We start from the raw sequence: 16849 nt of genomic DNA, 5'->3' as shown, positions 1-16849 counted from the left end.
GGGTCATGCTGGGACTTGTAGTCCCTCTGCAACGTCTCAGCTTCTATACAACTCTGGTAAATGTAATGCGCTTCTCACCTCGCCTGCTCTTCCCTCTTTGGCGCACTAGATGGCGCTGCCTCCACTGAGCCGACACAGCCTGCCCAGACCGGGATTTGCGCCGTTGCCAGGTAACGACGTTGGCGTCGTCTCCAAGGGGAAGAAGTGTGGCGAGGAGTCAGACGAGGGGAGGAGGCTGCAGTCTCATATCACTGTGCACGACACTTCCGGTGTGCTGCTGGAGGAGGAGTGACGGGGACACAGGCAGGAGGGGACTGGGAGCTGGGCTAGCAATGAGCGGCAGTGCTTTAAATCAGAGGAGGAGATAGGACGAGGCCAGTTGAGTGTCCTATCAGTGTGTGTCAGCGCCTGCTGTGTGCCCGGCAGACATGGAGCTACAGGTGAGGACTCCTCTATGGTGCTGAGCTGGGGATGGAACTTGTCCTTGTTTCTATACAGGGGAGCAGAATTGGGGGACAAGTTTCTGAGGGCTGAACCCTTTATTTACCACTTACCCAGAGACTGGGCCTGATTGTCTGACAGAACTTCCAGTCCAGGTGTCCATACACCCTTCAATCCTTATTGTCTGAGATTCAATCCAGAAGGTCAAACCAGAATAACCAGAACTTCCTTTCCAATCCATTTACATTGGATGTGATCAGAGTTGATCAATCGTTTTGCATGAATCAGCAGCAGTGAGATGATTGGGTTATACAATCTATTGTATTCCCATCGGTCGGGGGATGAGGTTGTCTGGTGGACACCGGTAACGTACATTAGAGCTGCATAATTCTGGATCAAATAAGAATTATGATTTTTTTTTACTTGGACTAAAGATTACAATTCTCAGCGTAACTTCATCTTTTACGTTTTATACAAAAAAATTTGACTGACTTTACCGTTTAGTTCTTTAATTCATTGAAGTGTATTTTCTTTCAACAAAATATTGTTTTTTGAAAGACTGCAGTGCAAATACAGTGTGACATAAAATATTGCAATGACCGCCATTTTATTCTATGGGGTCTCTGCAAAAAAAAAAAAAAATATATATATATATATATATATATATATATATATATATATATATATATATATATATATATATTATATTATTATTATTATTATATGTTTGGGGGTTCTAAGTAATTTTCTAGCAAAAAGTACAGATTTTTACCTTGTAAGCAACAAGTGTCAGAAATAGGCTTAGTCTTCCGCTTGCTCAGGGGGGATCGATCTGCTGAGCAGGCGGATGACAGGTATATCCCGCTCACTGTGCAGAGACAGACCTGTCAGAGTACCGCTCTCCTCTATGGGGAGATCAGATAAACAGGGACCGCCTGTCCGTTTTCATCGGATCCTCCAGACAGATGGAAAATAGGGTCACTATCCATCAGGTTTTGGCGGACTGGATCGGATAGCGACGGGTGTCAGTGGACGTGTCACCGTTGACATCCGCTGCTCCATAGTGGTGAATTAAGGGTCCGATCAGGTTAGCTCGAAAAAATGTCAGGTGGATGGTGAAGTCCATGTGGCAGGGGACTTAAAGAGGAAGTAAGCGCACGGAAAAAAAAAAAAACTGTGAAGACAAAGGCATAATGAGCTAGTATGCATCACATATTAGCTCATTATGAAATACTTACCTAAAAACGAAGCCCCTGAAGTGTCGCCCGCTCAGCAACAGGGCGGCCAACATGTCCGGCCACCCTGCTTCCTTGTTCGCGTCCTCTGGCCATCTGATTGGCCGGAGGCGCGATTACATCACTCCCGCGCATGCGCGCGGGAGCCGCCGTTCACGGCATAGGGTTCTGAAGGAATGGCACGGGTGGCCGTTCCTTCAGAGCGCATGCGCCGATGACGTCATCGGCTGCATGCACTGTAAATATCTCCTAAACTGTGCAAGTTTAGGAGATATTTATAGCACCCATAGGTAAATGTCAAAAACGTATGTTTACAACCACTTTAAGTGGTTAAACTGATCTCATTTACAGACTGAAGTTCATTTCTTTGATCTAAAAGAACCAAATGATATAATGTTTCTTTTTTATCTCAGCACTGAGCAATGTTGTGCTAAACTTCGCAGGCTGCCTTTTTTTTGACCGCTGTGAGCAGAGAACGGCTCTGCACTTGTACATGAATCGTGGAAATGCCAGATTAAGATCGTGAGGGGGTTGAATTGAGATCACGATTATTTACTGATTAATTGTGCAGCTCTAATTTATAGTCCTATCCTCCTCCTATCCATCAAATTTCACGTGTGTGGTATATGGATCAGTTGTGTTGGACATGGTTGATAAATGATTCCTATATTGGGGAGATCAATCTGAAAAGAAATTGATTATTTATAGAAGAGTGTAAGACCAACATACACCTTGTAATCGGATTGTACAATCTACCTGAATAGATTGTTTAGGTAGGTAGGGTTTCTATATATCGTTACATCAAATACTCACCATAATCACAAGCTCCATCTATTGCCAGCTTTATGTTTAACAGTCAACTGGCTGATTAAAAAAAAAAAAAAATAAGAAACCGATTCCTCTGCCAAACAATCGAGGTAGATGGAGGAATCCTCCGCACTGTGCTATTGTATTCTGACAGCAGGGCTCCTCCACTATCAGAATACACTGATCAGCACTGCAGACGATTGGCCACGTACACTGATTCATTAAAAATATACTGGCATTCCCATTCAAGAGAGGCAAATAGACTTCTGTCCACCTGCTCTGTTGGAAAATTTCTGCTTGATCAGCAGAGCAGGCTATAGACTGCAGCACTGATCAGTGTATTCTGATAGTGGGTGGCGAGTATCCACTATCAGAATACAATGACACAGCAGGGAGGAGGATTCCTCTATCTACTTCAAATGTGTGTATGGGAATTGAGTTTTTTTTTTTTTCGGTTGACCCACTGGTTAACCACTTGCCGACTGCCGCACGACTATTTCCGGCGGCTGTCAGCCCCTCACAGGCAAAGTGACGTAGGGCTACGTCGCTCGCCTGTGAGGCTCTAGGGGGCTCGCTTCCTAACATGTCCGCGCGTGTGACCGGCGGACCCAATGTCCACCGGTCACTCGCGATTGTCCGGTAGAGAGGGAGAAAGCCAGGTGGCTAATGTAAACAAAGCCACCTGTCATTCTCCCCTGTGTAACTGCAGAGATCATACGGTCCTGCTATGTAGGATCGTATATCTCTGTAGTTACACAAACGCACCCCTTTACAGTTAGAAACACGCCCCTAGGGACACACTTAACCCCTCCTTCTCCAATAAAGTTAACCCCTTCCCTGCCAGTGTCATTTTTATAGTAACAGTGCATATGTATAGCACTGATTACTGTAGTAATATCACTGGTACCCCCAAAAGTGTCAAAAATGTCAGTCAGGGGTCCGTTCTGTCCGCCGCAATGTCGCAGTCCCGCAAAAAAATCGCAGATCGCCGCCATTACTCGTTAAAGAAAAAAAAATTAAAATGACAAAAATCTTTCCCGTAGTTAGTAAACGCAATAACTTTTGCGCAAATCAATCAAAATACGCTTATTGCAATTTTTTTTTTTTTTTTTTTACCAAACATATGTAGCAGAAAACAAATTGGCCTAAAATGTTAAAAAATTTAGATTTTTTTACATTTTTTTTTTTTTGTGGGAATTTCATATAAAAAAAAATGTGAAAAATATTGTTATTTTTGCAAAATTGTCGCTCTTTTTTTGTTTATAGCGCATGATCAAAAAAATCGCACAGGTGATCAAATACCACCAAAAGAAAGCTCTGTTTGTGGGGAAAAAAGGACGTCAATTTCATTTGGGTACAGCGTCGCACGACCGCACCATTGTCCGTTAAAGTCACGCAGTGCCGAATCGCAAAATAGGGCCTGGTCAGGAAGGGGGTAAAATCTTACGGGGGTTTAGGGGTTAAACTAAACAAATTGACTCCCCTATTGCCAGCTTAAAAGGTTTATCAAGGTTTAGTTTTTTTTTTTAAAACATAATACTTGAATGTACAAAAAAGTCAGCACTACAGGTGAAACAAACCTCCAGGCAGTCCCATCTTCATGGAACCCACATGGACATGGCTTCAACAATAAATACCCCAAATGGATCACTGTAGGATATAACCCAGTGATGGGGAACCTTGGCACCCCAGGTGTTTTGGAACGACATTTCCCATGATGCTCATGCACTCTGGAGTGTAGTTGAGCATCGTGGAAAATTTAGTTCCAAAACATCTGGGGTGCCAAGGTTTGCCATCCCTGATATAACCAACTAGACCACCAATATGTGTACACAGGAGCCATCCAGTCCTTTTCAATTCGTGGAAACCAGAACTGAAAACAAAGGTGCACCAGCCTAGTGCATTACTGTATAACTTCTTTTAATAAATAATAACATGCAAATCTTATACTCAGAAAGAAGAAGTATCACAGGTGTTAAAAAGAAATCGCCAGGTGCACAACCATCCAGTGGGATGCAACTGACGCGTTTTGAGGGACGTCTTCTTCCTCAGAGCTAACGAGAAATTATGCAATAATGCACTAGCCTGGTGCACCGCCTTCTTTTGTTTTCAAACATTTCATACTTACCTGCTCTGTGCAAAGGTTTTTCACAGAGCTGCCCCAATCCTCCTCTTCTCTGCCCCCCCCCCCCCCCGCTCGCATTCCTGGCTCCTTTTCCATGCAGAGTGCCTCCATAGCAAGCTGTTTGCTATAGGGGCACTTGTGCATGTTCGCTCTATGAGAGAGACAGGGCATGGCTCTGCCCTGCTCCCTCATCCCTGTATGTGATTGACAGCCAATGGCTCCCACTGCTGTGTCTAAGCCAAGGAGAAGGCAGGAACCCGGAAGAGCTTCTGCTCTTGTTCACATTGCTGGATCTGGATGAGGCTCAGGTGAGTATAAGGGTTGGCTGAGGGGGAGCTGCATACTGAAGGTTTTATTTTTTTGTTTTCTTCATGCATAGACTTTATGAAGGTAAAAAAACGTCAGCCTTTCAGAACCACTTTAAGCCATGGTACTGCGTCAGTATGGCTGATTGAATAAAAAAACAAAGGACTTTAACGGAGTGCAACCTGAATCTTTGTGTAGTGACAGAAGAGACAGATCCTGTTCTAAAAAGCAGTAAGGTCACCAGTACAGATACGTTTTGGTGGGTTTAAATCCTAGTCCGAACCTACTTGAGTAAGCCTGCCGGGAAGTTGTCATCTGTATTTGGCCAATCATCTGTGGCTGGAGCATTCTGTGCCCGCATGTATACAATGGGCATGTAAATATGCTAGGGAATGCCTCGGCCCCTTATGATTGGTCTAGTACAATGACCGCTTCCTGGTGTGCTTGCTCAGGTGGGTTTGGATAAGTATCTGAACATGCCTGAGCTCATCCCTAGTTACCAGCACTTAGCTGTAAGTCACATATTTATTCATGGATCCTGTTGTTGGTCTGGGCAACCACGGCTGATGATCGCAGTCCAACTTCTGTCTGGAGCCATACCGACTCTGGTGGACTTTATTCATGTTATATGATTATACAATCTCCTGTGAATCTATGTATACGTATGTGCAATGCTGAGTGGATACATGTTAAATGATTAGGAAGGTTTTCATGTTACAGTTTTTACAGTTAGAAGTAGCGATCTTGTTGGTGGTCACTAGGAGATTAGAGGAAATTCTCGGTTGGACCGAAGTCTGTACCAATGGGGTATCGTTCCTTTTACAGCTCTAAAGTTGCAAAGGACTGTGTGTGTTCAGGGCCGTGCATGCACACAGATGTCAAATTGGAAGCAGTGGCTGTGTCCGTGCAGCTGGGTCCAAATTTACCTAAATGGGGATGCACAGAACACTACTGTACGTCCATATGAACGAAACCTGCAGGTTTAAAAAAAAAAATAACCGGTTCCTCCAGGCACACAAGCGAGGAGGATGGAGGAATACCCCCACTGGGACATTGTATTCTGACTGCAGCACTGGCCACTGTCCGAATACGCTGATCTGCTGCTGCGTAGCGGCAGACACTGATCGATGGAGAATTTAGACAGAAGCAAATTCTATGACTGGCTTCTTTTGAGTTGAGGAGTCCATGTAGTGATCGAAATCCGGACAGGTCCTGCTGCTGGACAAACTCAATTTCAGTGAATGGCCACTTGGCTAGTTTAAAGAGTCTCGGAGAGGTGCAGTGGGTTTTGAAATCTGTAAATGGCCCTAAAGGAGATTGCGAAGAAATAGAAGCGTCCAATTGCTCTGCCCATCCTTCCTTGTATTATTGAAGTGATGGGACCTGCTGTGCTTCTTCCTCAATGAGTGGAGGCAGTATGTGTGCAGTGTAAGCTTTACTCACTTTTTGAGAACAATTAAAACATTCTTCATTATTATTTATATTCTTATATTATTTATAATGTATAAATCTGTGTTTTGAACCATGTTCTGCACGGCTAATGTCTGTCACAGCCGTTGTGTCCAGTGGTGGGTTTCAGCCGGTTCGCACCGGTTCTATGGAACCGGTTGCAAACTTTCTGCAAGTTCGCAGAACCGACTGATCCCTCTAAGCTGGCGGCCGGGGGGTAGCAGAGCAGTGCGCCCCTCGCTATTGTCCCAAGGATCCTCCTCCTGGCACTCTGCAATGATTCCGGGCAATGCTGTGGGCACTCTGCAATGATTCCAGGCAATGCTGTGGGCACTCTGCAATGATCATTGGGGGCAATGCTGTGGTGCTCTGCAATGATCATTGGGGGCAATGCTGTGGGCACTCTGCAATGATCATTGGGGGCAATGCTGTGGGCACTCTGCAATGATTGGGGGCAATGCTGTGGCGCTCTGCAATGATCATTGGGGGCAATGCTGTGGCGCTCTGCAATGATCATTGGGGGCAATGCTGTGGCGCTCTGCAATGATCATTGGGGGCAATGCTGTGGCGCTCTGCAATGATCATTGGGGGCAATGCTGTGGGCGCTCTGCAATGATCATTGGGGGCAATGCTGTGGGCGCTCTGCAATGATTGGGGGCAATGCTGGGGCACTCTGCAATGATCATTGGGGGCAATGCTGTGGCGCTTTGCAATGATCATTGGGGGCAATGCTGTGGCGCTCTGCAATGATCATTGGGGGCAATGCTGTGGCGCTCTGCAATGATCATTGGGGGCAATGCTGTGGTGCTCTGCAATGATCATTGGGGGCAATGCTGTGGCACTCTGCAATGATTGGGGGCAATGCTGTGGTCACTTTGCATTGAAAGGGAGGCACGCTGGTCACTGTGCATTGAAAGGGGGGCACACTGGTCACTGTGCCTTGAAAGGGGGGCATGCAGCGCTGGTCACTGTGCATTGAAAGTTGGGCATGCTGGTCTCTCTGCATTGAAAGGGGGGCACGCTGGTCACTGTGCATTGAAAGGGGGGCACGCTGGTCACTGTGCATTGAAAGGGGGCACGCTGGTCATTCTGCTGGGAAAGTCGGAACTGGTTACTAAAATTTTTGAATCCCACCACTGGTTGTATCCCTTGGCTATGTAATGTCTTTGTATGACTACAGATGTATATGCTGCCATGAAAAGTAGTATGTCAGGGATCTGCCTGCCTTTTCTTCTTTTACTTTTTAACTTTTTTCCTCTAGCCTACTTTTACAGCACCTGACACATGACCACCGTTTTGTAAAGAGACCTCGTCAGGTCTTTCCTTCTTCTTTCTTGACGTAGGGGACAGAAACAAGATGTACAGCGGAGGACCTTCACATCCTGCACATGTTGAAGAGGGTTAAAGAGGAACTTCACCCAAAAGTGGAAGTTCCATTTGTTTGCAGCCTCCCTTCCCCTCCACTGCCATGTTTGGCAATTTTTTGGGAGGAGTAGGTACATGGTTTTGACAGGTACCCTCTCCGACTTCCGGCTAGATTGCCACCGCTCCCCACTGCAGAATGCGGGGCCATTCACAAAGCGCAGCATGGCTCGCGCATACGCAGTAGGAAACCGGCTGAAGTCTCAAGGCTTTACTGCCGGTTTCCCTTACTGAAGACCCCAATTGAAGATTTGGCTCGGGCAAGGACATGGCTGGATCCCTGGACAAGTAAGTGTCCTTATATTCAAAGCCAACAGCTTCAATGTTTATAGCTGCTGACTTTTTTACTTTTTTGGTGGAGACTGGAGCTCCTCTTAAAGCTAGCCATTCACTTTAGATTTTTCTTGTTTAGCAAGTTAAATGAGCGAAATCACCCGATTCCTCCATCCACACTACACTGCTTGGATGGAGGAATCTGCACTGGCAGCTATTGTATTCAGACAGCCACAGCACTAGTAGTTGTCTGAATACCCAATCAGCAGTTGCATCTGATTGGATGCAGTTACTGTTCAGCCAACAATTTTCCATCCAGCTCCTTACCTTTTTAATTAAAGGTTGTCAAGCTCTATGGAGCTTAAAGGACCATCCACATCTTGAACTTAAGTTGATTCAGCCAATATACAGTATTTATTTTATTACAGGCATTTATATAGTACCCGGCAAATGATATATATTGCACATTCACATCAGTCCCTGCCCCCAAGTAGCTTACAATCTAAGGTCCCTAACTCACATACTAGGGCCAATTATGAGCGTATCTTTGAAGTGTGGGAGCCAACCCACACAGGGCGACTTGCAGATTCCATGCAGGAGGCGTCATGGTTGGGATTCAAACCAACAACCTAGTTTTGTCAGGCAGGAGTGCTAACCACTAAGCTACTGTGCTGCATACACACATTCAAATGTGCAAGGTAATTATTGGTCACTGACTTGGCCTTGGTTCACACCAGTGTATTTTAAAAGTTCAAAATCACATGACAAATTGCACCCTGTTGCTGGCAATGGAACCGTTCAAATTGTTGCGACTCGATTTGCAGCAACTTTGGAGAAGGTTCTTACACTACTTTTTTGCAATTTAATTGCATCTTGCATTGACTTCTGTTACATGAAGCTGCAATAAAATGGCATTTCAAAGCCGCACTGGTGTGAACCGGTACTTATTTGTGATTTATTTGGAGGGTGGAAAAACCTATACTGTAAATCTTTGATGTAAGAATTGAATTGCTAGAAGAGATGTTAATTCTGTTGTATTGGGGCTGAGAGGATCCACGTTCCCAGATGTTTACTATTCTTTTGTTCAGGTTTCAATGTTGATCACAGAAGTAGTCGGCCTGAACAGTCATGTGTTCTTTATGACCTTGTTTTCATTAGGGATTGTGTGCCTGCTCTAACCAAACAAGTTTTTCTGCCCAGCTCCTAATTCATGTTCATTATACATTTTGTGAAGCCAGATTCTTGTCTTGTGTGTAATTCTATTTCTATAGTTATCATTTGCCAATTGCTCATGATAAACCAGTGTAGCACATTCCTTGTAAGCATCGCAATAATTGAAGAGAATAATTAATGATTGGATAAGGCAAGAATCTGTATATATAATCAGGCATAACTTATATTGGTGTTTTTAAGACTCGATTCACACCAGCGCGACTTGTCAGCAGACTTGTCAGCCTGACAAGTCGCGGTCCATTGACTGCTACAGGACCCGTTCTAATAGGAGCGACACAAGTCGCTCCGACTTAGAAAAAGGGTCCTGTACTACTTCGGGGCGACCTCGGAGTGACTTGTATAGACATTCATTATATGAAGTCCGTGCAAGTCACGCCGAAGTCGCGGTGCACTGGACTTCACAAGTCCCCCGCGAAGTAGTACAGATTCGTGTCGCCATAGTGTGAACCGACTCTTAGGCTTTCCTTTTTTTTTTTTTCCATTTTGCTGAAATTTCATTGCGGCAACTCAAAGGCCCTGTTCACACCTGGAGCGTTTTTCAGCTCTGAAGTCTCAAAACGCCCAACAAGCGAAATTCCATTCATTTCAATGACCCCTGTTCACATCTGAGCATTTGGTCACCTAAAGCAAAACGCCTGAAGCTTAAAGTACATGAGCTTCTTTTATGACAGATTATAAGCATTTTTGTTAGATGTCAATGCCTGCCTCCAAACATCTGAAAAAAAAACTCCTGAAAAAAGCCCAAAAAAAACCGCCTGAAAATGATAAGCTCAGGTGTGAATGGAGCCAAAATGGTAGTTAGTAGTTTGTATGGCCCCCACGTGCTTGTATGCATGCCTGACAACATTGGGGCATGCTTCTAATGAGACGACGGATGCTTTCCTTGGTTATTTCCACCCAGATCTGGACCAGACCATCCCTGAGCTCCTGAACAGACTGAGGTGCAAACTGGCGGCAGCGTCAGATGGACCGAAACATAATGTCTCACAGGTGTTCTATTGGGTTTAGGTCAGGAGAGCATGGGGGCCATTCAATGGTTCCTTCATCCTCCAGGAGCTGGCTGCATACTCTCGCCACATGAGGCCAGGCATTTTCATGCACCAGGAGGAACCCACTGCTCCAGCGTAGGGTCTGACAGTGGGTCCAAAGATTTCATTCTAATACCTAATGGCAGTCAGTGTGCCATTGTCTAGCCTGTCCTGGAGACTAGGGGTTGAGCGCTCGCCACCACCTGTGCACTTCCGCTCGTCAGCAGGGAAGACAATGCAGCGGGCAAGCGGCTCCGATTGCCGCCTGACACCTACGATCGTTCCCCGCTGAGAGAGAGCGGTCAGCTGTTGTAAACAAAGCTGACCGTTCTCCCTGGAATGATCATAGAGCCCCTGTGATCCTTCTATATAGGAATACAGGTCTCTGTGGTCATTTCAGAAGCCACGCCCCCCACAGTTAGAATCACTCCCCCAGGCTCACATGTAACCCCTCGATCACCGATAATGTTAACCCCATTCCCTGCCAGTGTAATTATTACAGTAACAGTGCATATTTTTAGCACTGATTACTGTAGTAATTTCACGGGTACACCAAAAGTGTCAAAAATGTCAGTCAGGGGTCCAATCTGTCCGGTGCATTTTTTGCAGTCCTGCAAAAAATCGCAGATTACTAATAAAAAAATAAATAAAAATGACAAATCTTTCCAGTAGTTAGTAGATGTGATAACTTTTGCGCAAACCAAATTGGCCTAAAATGTTAAATTATGACTTTTAAATTTTTTTTTTGAGAATGTCATATAACAGTATGTTAAAAATATTGTTATTGTCACTTTTATTTTTTTGCGCTATAAACAAAAAAATAAAAGTGACAATTTTGAAAAAAAAACAATATTTTTAACATACTGTTATATGACATTCTCAAAAAAAAAATTGCACAAGGTGATCCAATACCACAAAAAGAAAGCTCTGTTTTTGGGAAAAAAAGGGCCTCAATTTTATTTGGGTACAGTGTCGCACGACTGCGCAATTGTCCGTTAAAGTAACGCAGTGCCGAATCGCAAAATAGGGCCTGGTCAGGAAGGGGGTAAATCCTTCCGGTCTTAGAGTGGTTAAATTGTGACAGCAGGTGCAGAGAGAAGATCCCCAGCCTGCTGTCACGCGGTGGGGGGGGGGAGAATCGGGAGGCTCAGGCAGGTACTTTATAGTAACATGTTACACTCTCTAAGTATGGGTGTAGCATGTAACCGGTTACAAAAGGTGAACACTGGCAGGCCCCTTACACTGGTATCCATCTGTATCTGTTGTGTGGTGTTGTGAAACCTTTATGAGTAAAGTCTACCTGTGTGGAGTATTGTCGAGGCCAATAAAAGGCAGAGATCAGCATGGAAGTGATAAGTTGCTTCTTTTCTATTACTTGTAGTATAAAGGTTCTGATAAAATGGGGATATCTCTGCCACGTTTGAACTTTAAACATTGATTAAACAGCTTTATGAACTTGTGCTCTACTTTTCAGGGTTGTTGTCGTTTGCCACTGCTGTCCATAAGCTTTGCTTTAAAAAAAAAGTTTTTACCAGTCAAGAGGACCGAGCGAATAGATGTGAATCACTTGAGTTTCACCAGCATGTCCTAAAAATAAAAAGTTAAAATGATTAATTAGTCGTAGTTGTATTTTTAACAACAATATGGCTTCCTTTTGTTTTGTTTCTGCAACACAAGCAAGCGAGTTTGTATGTCTGTAGGCCCCGTCACTTTCTCCTGATAGAGCTGGAATTTTGAAGTAGAACCTATAGGCAAAATGTTTATTTATTTTTTTTCATTTTAGATAGAGTGATGCCTGTGCACACAAGCAAAAATTCGGACAAAAAAAATACCACTTTCCAATCGATCGTACATTAATCTGATCGTTGGTACACCGCTTTTGAGAGCTGACCGTTCATGCAATATTATCCGAATGGACAAACATGAAAAATTTTCTCGTACGATACGAGAACAATCGATTTTTCATTTAATCAGTACAGTATTCGTCCGAAAAAAAAAAAAACGGAAGACAAGGCATGCTTGGAAATGAATAAATTACAATACATTACATCACTTCCGAAGTTGTAATTTGCTGTATGAGAATTTTTAGTAACTTTAGGAACCTATTGTTTTTTTTTTTTTTAAATTAGACTAGCAGCAAAGAGAAAAAAACAGACGGTCATTCGTCTGATATTCTCATCCTGTGTACGAGGCTTAAGGGAGGGTTGTGTAACCCATTTTATTTCACCATCTGTGTCCTATTGTGGGGATTTCTCTCCCTTCCTGTCCTATATTTAACCACTTAACGTCTAGCCACGTAGATCTACGTTGGCTGACTTTGCGTGGTTGTACCGGGGTGATGCCTCTAGCTCGAGGCATCATCCCAGTACCGTTTTTTAGAGCCAGCAGACGGCTTTCCGGCGGTAACGACTGATGCGGCTTTGCCCGGGTCTGCCGTCTCGCCGGGAGACCCGAGCACCCAGCCGGCACGTGGATGGAGTCCCCATCAAAGCCGAAAGCGGCTTCGATCGGGTCTCCGCTGACGTAACCCGGAGGCGGCGTCCATGACGTCGTGTCCGGGTTACTCTGCTGCTAAAGGCGGCAGATTCAAAAAGTGACAGTATTCAAAAATGCAGTTTTCAGCGTTTTGCATACATGGAAGTGTAGTGGAGGGGTCTAGGGTCTTTTAGACCCTCGATCCCTCCATAAAGAGTACCTGTCACTGCATATTGTTGTCATAAGGGATGTTTACATTGCTTGTGACAGCAATAAAAGTGATCAGATTTTTTATTTTTTTTTAAAAACCTGTTAAAAAAAAAAAAAATAAATAGGAAAAAAAAAAATGTAGCCGCCCCCGTCGCCGTTACCTTGCGTACGAAAGAAAACGTATATGGAAGTCGCGCCGCAAATTAAATCGCTGTTCAAACCACACATGTGGGGTATCGCCGCGATCGCCTGAGCGTGAGCAATAATTTAAAAAAAAAAGAGCTACACTCTAACTCTAAACTGGTAACCGTTAAAAAATTTTTTAAAGCATCGCCTATGGAGATTTTTATTGACCGTAGTTTGTCGCCATTCCGCGGGTGTGCGCAATTTTAAACCACAACATGTTGGGTATCAATTTACTCAGCGTGACATCATCTTTCACAATATATAAAAAAATGGGATAACTTTACTGTTTGTTTTTTTTTTTAAATGCAGTGAAATGTGATTTTTTTTTTTTTTTTTTGTAATTTTTCCAAAAAAATGGCGTTTGAAAGACCGCTGCGCAAATACCGCATGAAAAAAAAATTGCAATGACTGCCATTTTATTCTCCAGAGTCTTTGCTAAAAAAATATATATATATATAATGTTTGGGGGTTTTAAGTAGTTTTTCTAGCAAAAAATACTGATTTAATCTTGTAAAGTGGTTAAGTGCTGGTTCACATTGCCGCTACCACTAAAGTAGCGTCGCTTCCAGCGCGACTTAGCGCGCCTTTGACGCGACCTAATCGTGAGGCGACTTTTTATTTGGCCAATCACAATATGATGTCTTGTGACCTAATTTCCTTTTCCTGTTTTTTTTTTTTTTTAAAAAACGTAAAAAAAAAAAAGAGCTTTTTTCCTATAATTTTTAAGAAGCACATGCCTCCAAAGAAGCCCAAAAAATGCCCGCAAAATGTCTGCTAGAAAAAAAGCCAGCCGCAGAGAAGCCGTATTACAGAAAATATAGTAAAAATGCTGTTTTTTAGGGGTTCTGGACATGCTACAGAGCTGAAACTTGACAGGGACACTTTTTAGACCCCCAGACACTAAATCCAGAAAATGACATGCCTGCCTAAAAAAAATGCCCGCTAAATGCCAGAAAGAAAAAAAGACAGCTGGTAAGACACTACAAAAAATTAAAAGAAAAATTATTTTTTTTAGGGGTTCTGGACATGCTACAGAGCTGAAACTTGACAGGGACACTTTTTAGACCCCCCAGAAACGAAATCCAAAAAATGACATGCCTGCCTAAAAAAATTCCCGCTAAATGCCTGCAAGAAAAAAAGCCAGCTGCAGAGAAGCCGTATTACAGAAAATATAGTAAAAATGATGTTTTTTAGGGGTTCTGGACATGCTACAGAGCTGAAACTTGACAGGGACACTTTTTAGACCCCCCAGACACTAAATCCAAAAAATGACATGCCTGCCTAAAAAAATGCCCGCTAAATGCCTGCAAGAAAAACGGCCAGGTTGACAGAAGACATATTCATTTTTTAATGAAAATTATGCTCTTTTCTTTTTCACTACCATTTTTTTGCAAAGTCGGATGACAAGTTGGACTACAGGTCGCTTCAATTAAGATAAGGAGGCGACTCCCATTGAAGTATATGGGACAGGTCGGATCACTGGTCGCCTGAAAGTAGTACCGGACCCTTTTCTGAAGTCGGAGCGACCTTAATTGCGGCAATTAAGACGGCACTGATTCAATTACATTGGTTTGGTTATGTCAAGCGACCTGGGGCGACACAAGTCGCCTCGTGAGTCGCCCTAGTGTGAATGGGGGCTAAAACACAAAGTGTGAGGAATTTCCTCCAAAGTGAGGAACAACCAGGATGACAAGAACTAGTATCCCCATTGGAAGATTTCCAATTAATTCCTGTTCTGGGGAAATTTCAAAATGTGGATTTTTTTTTTTCACTCTTGGTGATAACCGTGAACCGGAAAAATAGAGAGGGGGAATCTCCCTAACTGGGACACGGACAGCAATAAAAACCTTCCAGGTGTTCGAATTCCTCTCCAATCTATCCAAAAAAATAAAGCAGAGTTCCACCCAAAAAGTGGAACTTGGGCTTATCTGATTCGGTGTCACTTTGGCACCTTTCGGGGGGGGGGTACCTGCCTGCTTTTGACAGGTCCCCCGTCCCCACTTCTGTCTGACCTAGCTGCAGCGAGGTACGTTACCAGTTCGGCATCCCTTCTCCTTCCCTTGCTGCCTGGCCAGTAAGAGAGCTTATGGAACTTTTCCACTGCAAGTACCGGCTCGGCTCTACTCGGCCCTGCTTGGCCCGGTTTGCTTTTCCACTGCTGGTACCGCATGGTACGGTGTTGGAACGGTTCGGTACGGTATGGTTTGCTTTTCCACTAAAGTAGTACTAAAGTTAAGTGGGTGGGATAACAACGGGGTGGGTGGGATTCTCTGACCAATCAGTGGCTAGTAGTGACTGCATGCAAAGGATTGTGGGATATGGTACCGGGTATGGTACCTCTTGGAACCACAATCGATTAGGTACTGTTTTTGAGAGCTGTACCGTTTGGTTTCATGCAGTGGAAAAGCGCCGCCATACCGTACCGTACCGAACCATTCCTACACCATACCATGCGGTACCAGCAGTGGAAAAGCAAAAAAGCGAGCCGAACCGTTCGGTTCCATGCAGTGGAAAAGCGCCATTAGTGCGCTTCACGCATTTGCAGTAGGGTACCGGCTGTGAAGCCGCAAGGCTTTACTGCCAAGTTCTCTTACCAGCGATGGCGACGGCAGCACCTGACAGCGGATGGAAACATTGGCTGGGGTGCCGACATTGCTGGATTCCAAGACGGGTAAGTGTCCTAATATTAAAAGTCAGCAGGGGGGAGGGGCGCAGAACTTTAAAAAATCCCAGTAATTATACTTTTTCATAGAATTTTTTTTTTTTTATGTTACTTCAGTGCTAGCTAAACCACATTTGCTGACAAAGAAAGAAAACCATAAAATGACTAATAATTTCACTTCTTGTTTTCTAAGTATCTCTCATTTATATTGTTCTGGTATTACTTGGGAAAACAATATATGACTGACCCTCCTGGTAATGTAGTTAGCCTAATCTAAAGTACAGGTTATCATTGTATTGTTGAGGTTTATCACTTTCATGTGTCTGAAAACTTGCACTCAATGCCCCCCCTGTGGTAGAATCTAGGGATCGACCGATTATCGGCAAAGCCGATATATCGAGGGCCGTTCTGCACTTTCCCCGATATATCGGAATCGGCCACCAAGGTGACCGATATTGCCGATATTTCGGAAGGTGCTTGTACCTGAGTGATGCCTGCAGCTAGAGGCATCACCCCGGTACCGGCGTCCATAGCCGACGGTCGGCTGTCTTGTAATGACAACCGATGTGGCTGAGAAGCTGCTCGGCTGTCATTACAAGGAGCAGGAGGGGATGAGCGCCCCTCCCATCTGCGGCTTGCCCGGGTCTCCCATCCCACCGGAAGACCAGGGCAACCAGCCTGCATGGCCGCCGAAGACCCGATCAAAGCCACATACGGCTCTGATTGGGTTTCCATGTCAAACCCCGGAAGTGATGTCATGACATCACTTCCGGGTACTGGCGCCAGATTAAAAAAAATGACAGCATTCAAAACAGCCAAACTCGGCGTTTGAATGCTTTAAGTGCAGAGCAGGGGTTTGGGGTCTTTCAGACCCCCAGATCCCTTCACAAGAGTACCTGTCAAAGAAAAAAAATGGATTTAAATGTACAAACATATCGGCCGATACCACGATGACCAAAATATCGGTATCGGCAATGCAAAAACGATATAGTTCTAT

General features: G+C 44.3%; 1 protein-coding gene across 1 annotated transcript in view; it reads left to right on the top strand.

Annotated features, from left to right (window-relative positions):
- Positions 1–291: 291 nt before the first annotated feature.
- SGPL1 (sphingosine-1-phosphate lyase 1) overlaps positions 292–16849 on the top strand; it is an 88218-nt gene continuing 71660 nt past the window's right edge. The window contains exon 1 of the mRNA XM_082268345.1: positions 292–440. Within this exon, the coding sequence (XP_082124471.1) occupies positions 429–440 (12 nt within the window). The 5' untranslated portion in view covers positions 292–428. The remainder of the gene's footprint in view (positions 441–16849) is intronic.

Source organism: Pelophylax lessonae, assembly GCF_965119305.1.
Source record: "Pelophylax lessonae genome assembly, chromosome: 9".
NCBI lineage: Eukaryota > Metazoa > Chordata > Amphibia > Anura > Ranidae > Pelophylax > Pelophylax lessonae.
The sequence above is the reverse complement of the archived record's forward strand: the minus strand, read 5'-3'. Positions and strand labels throughout refer to the sequence as shown.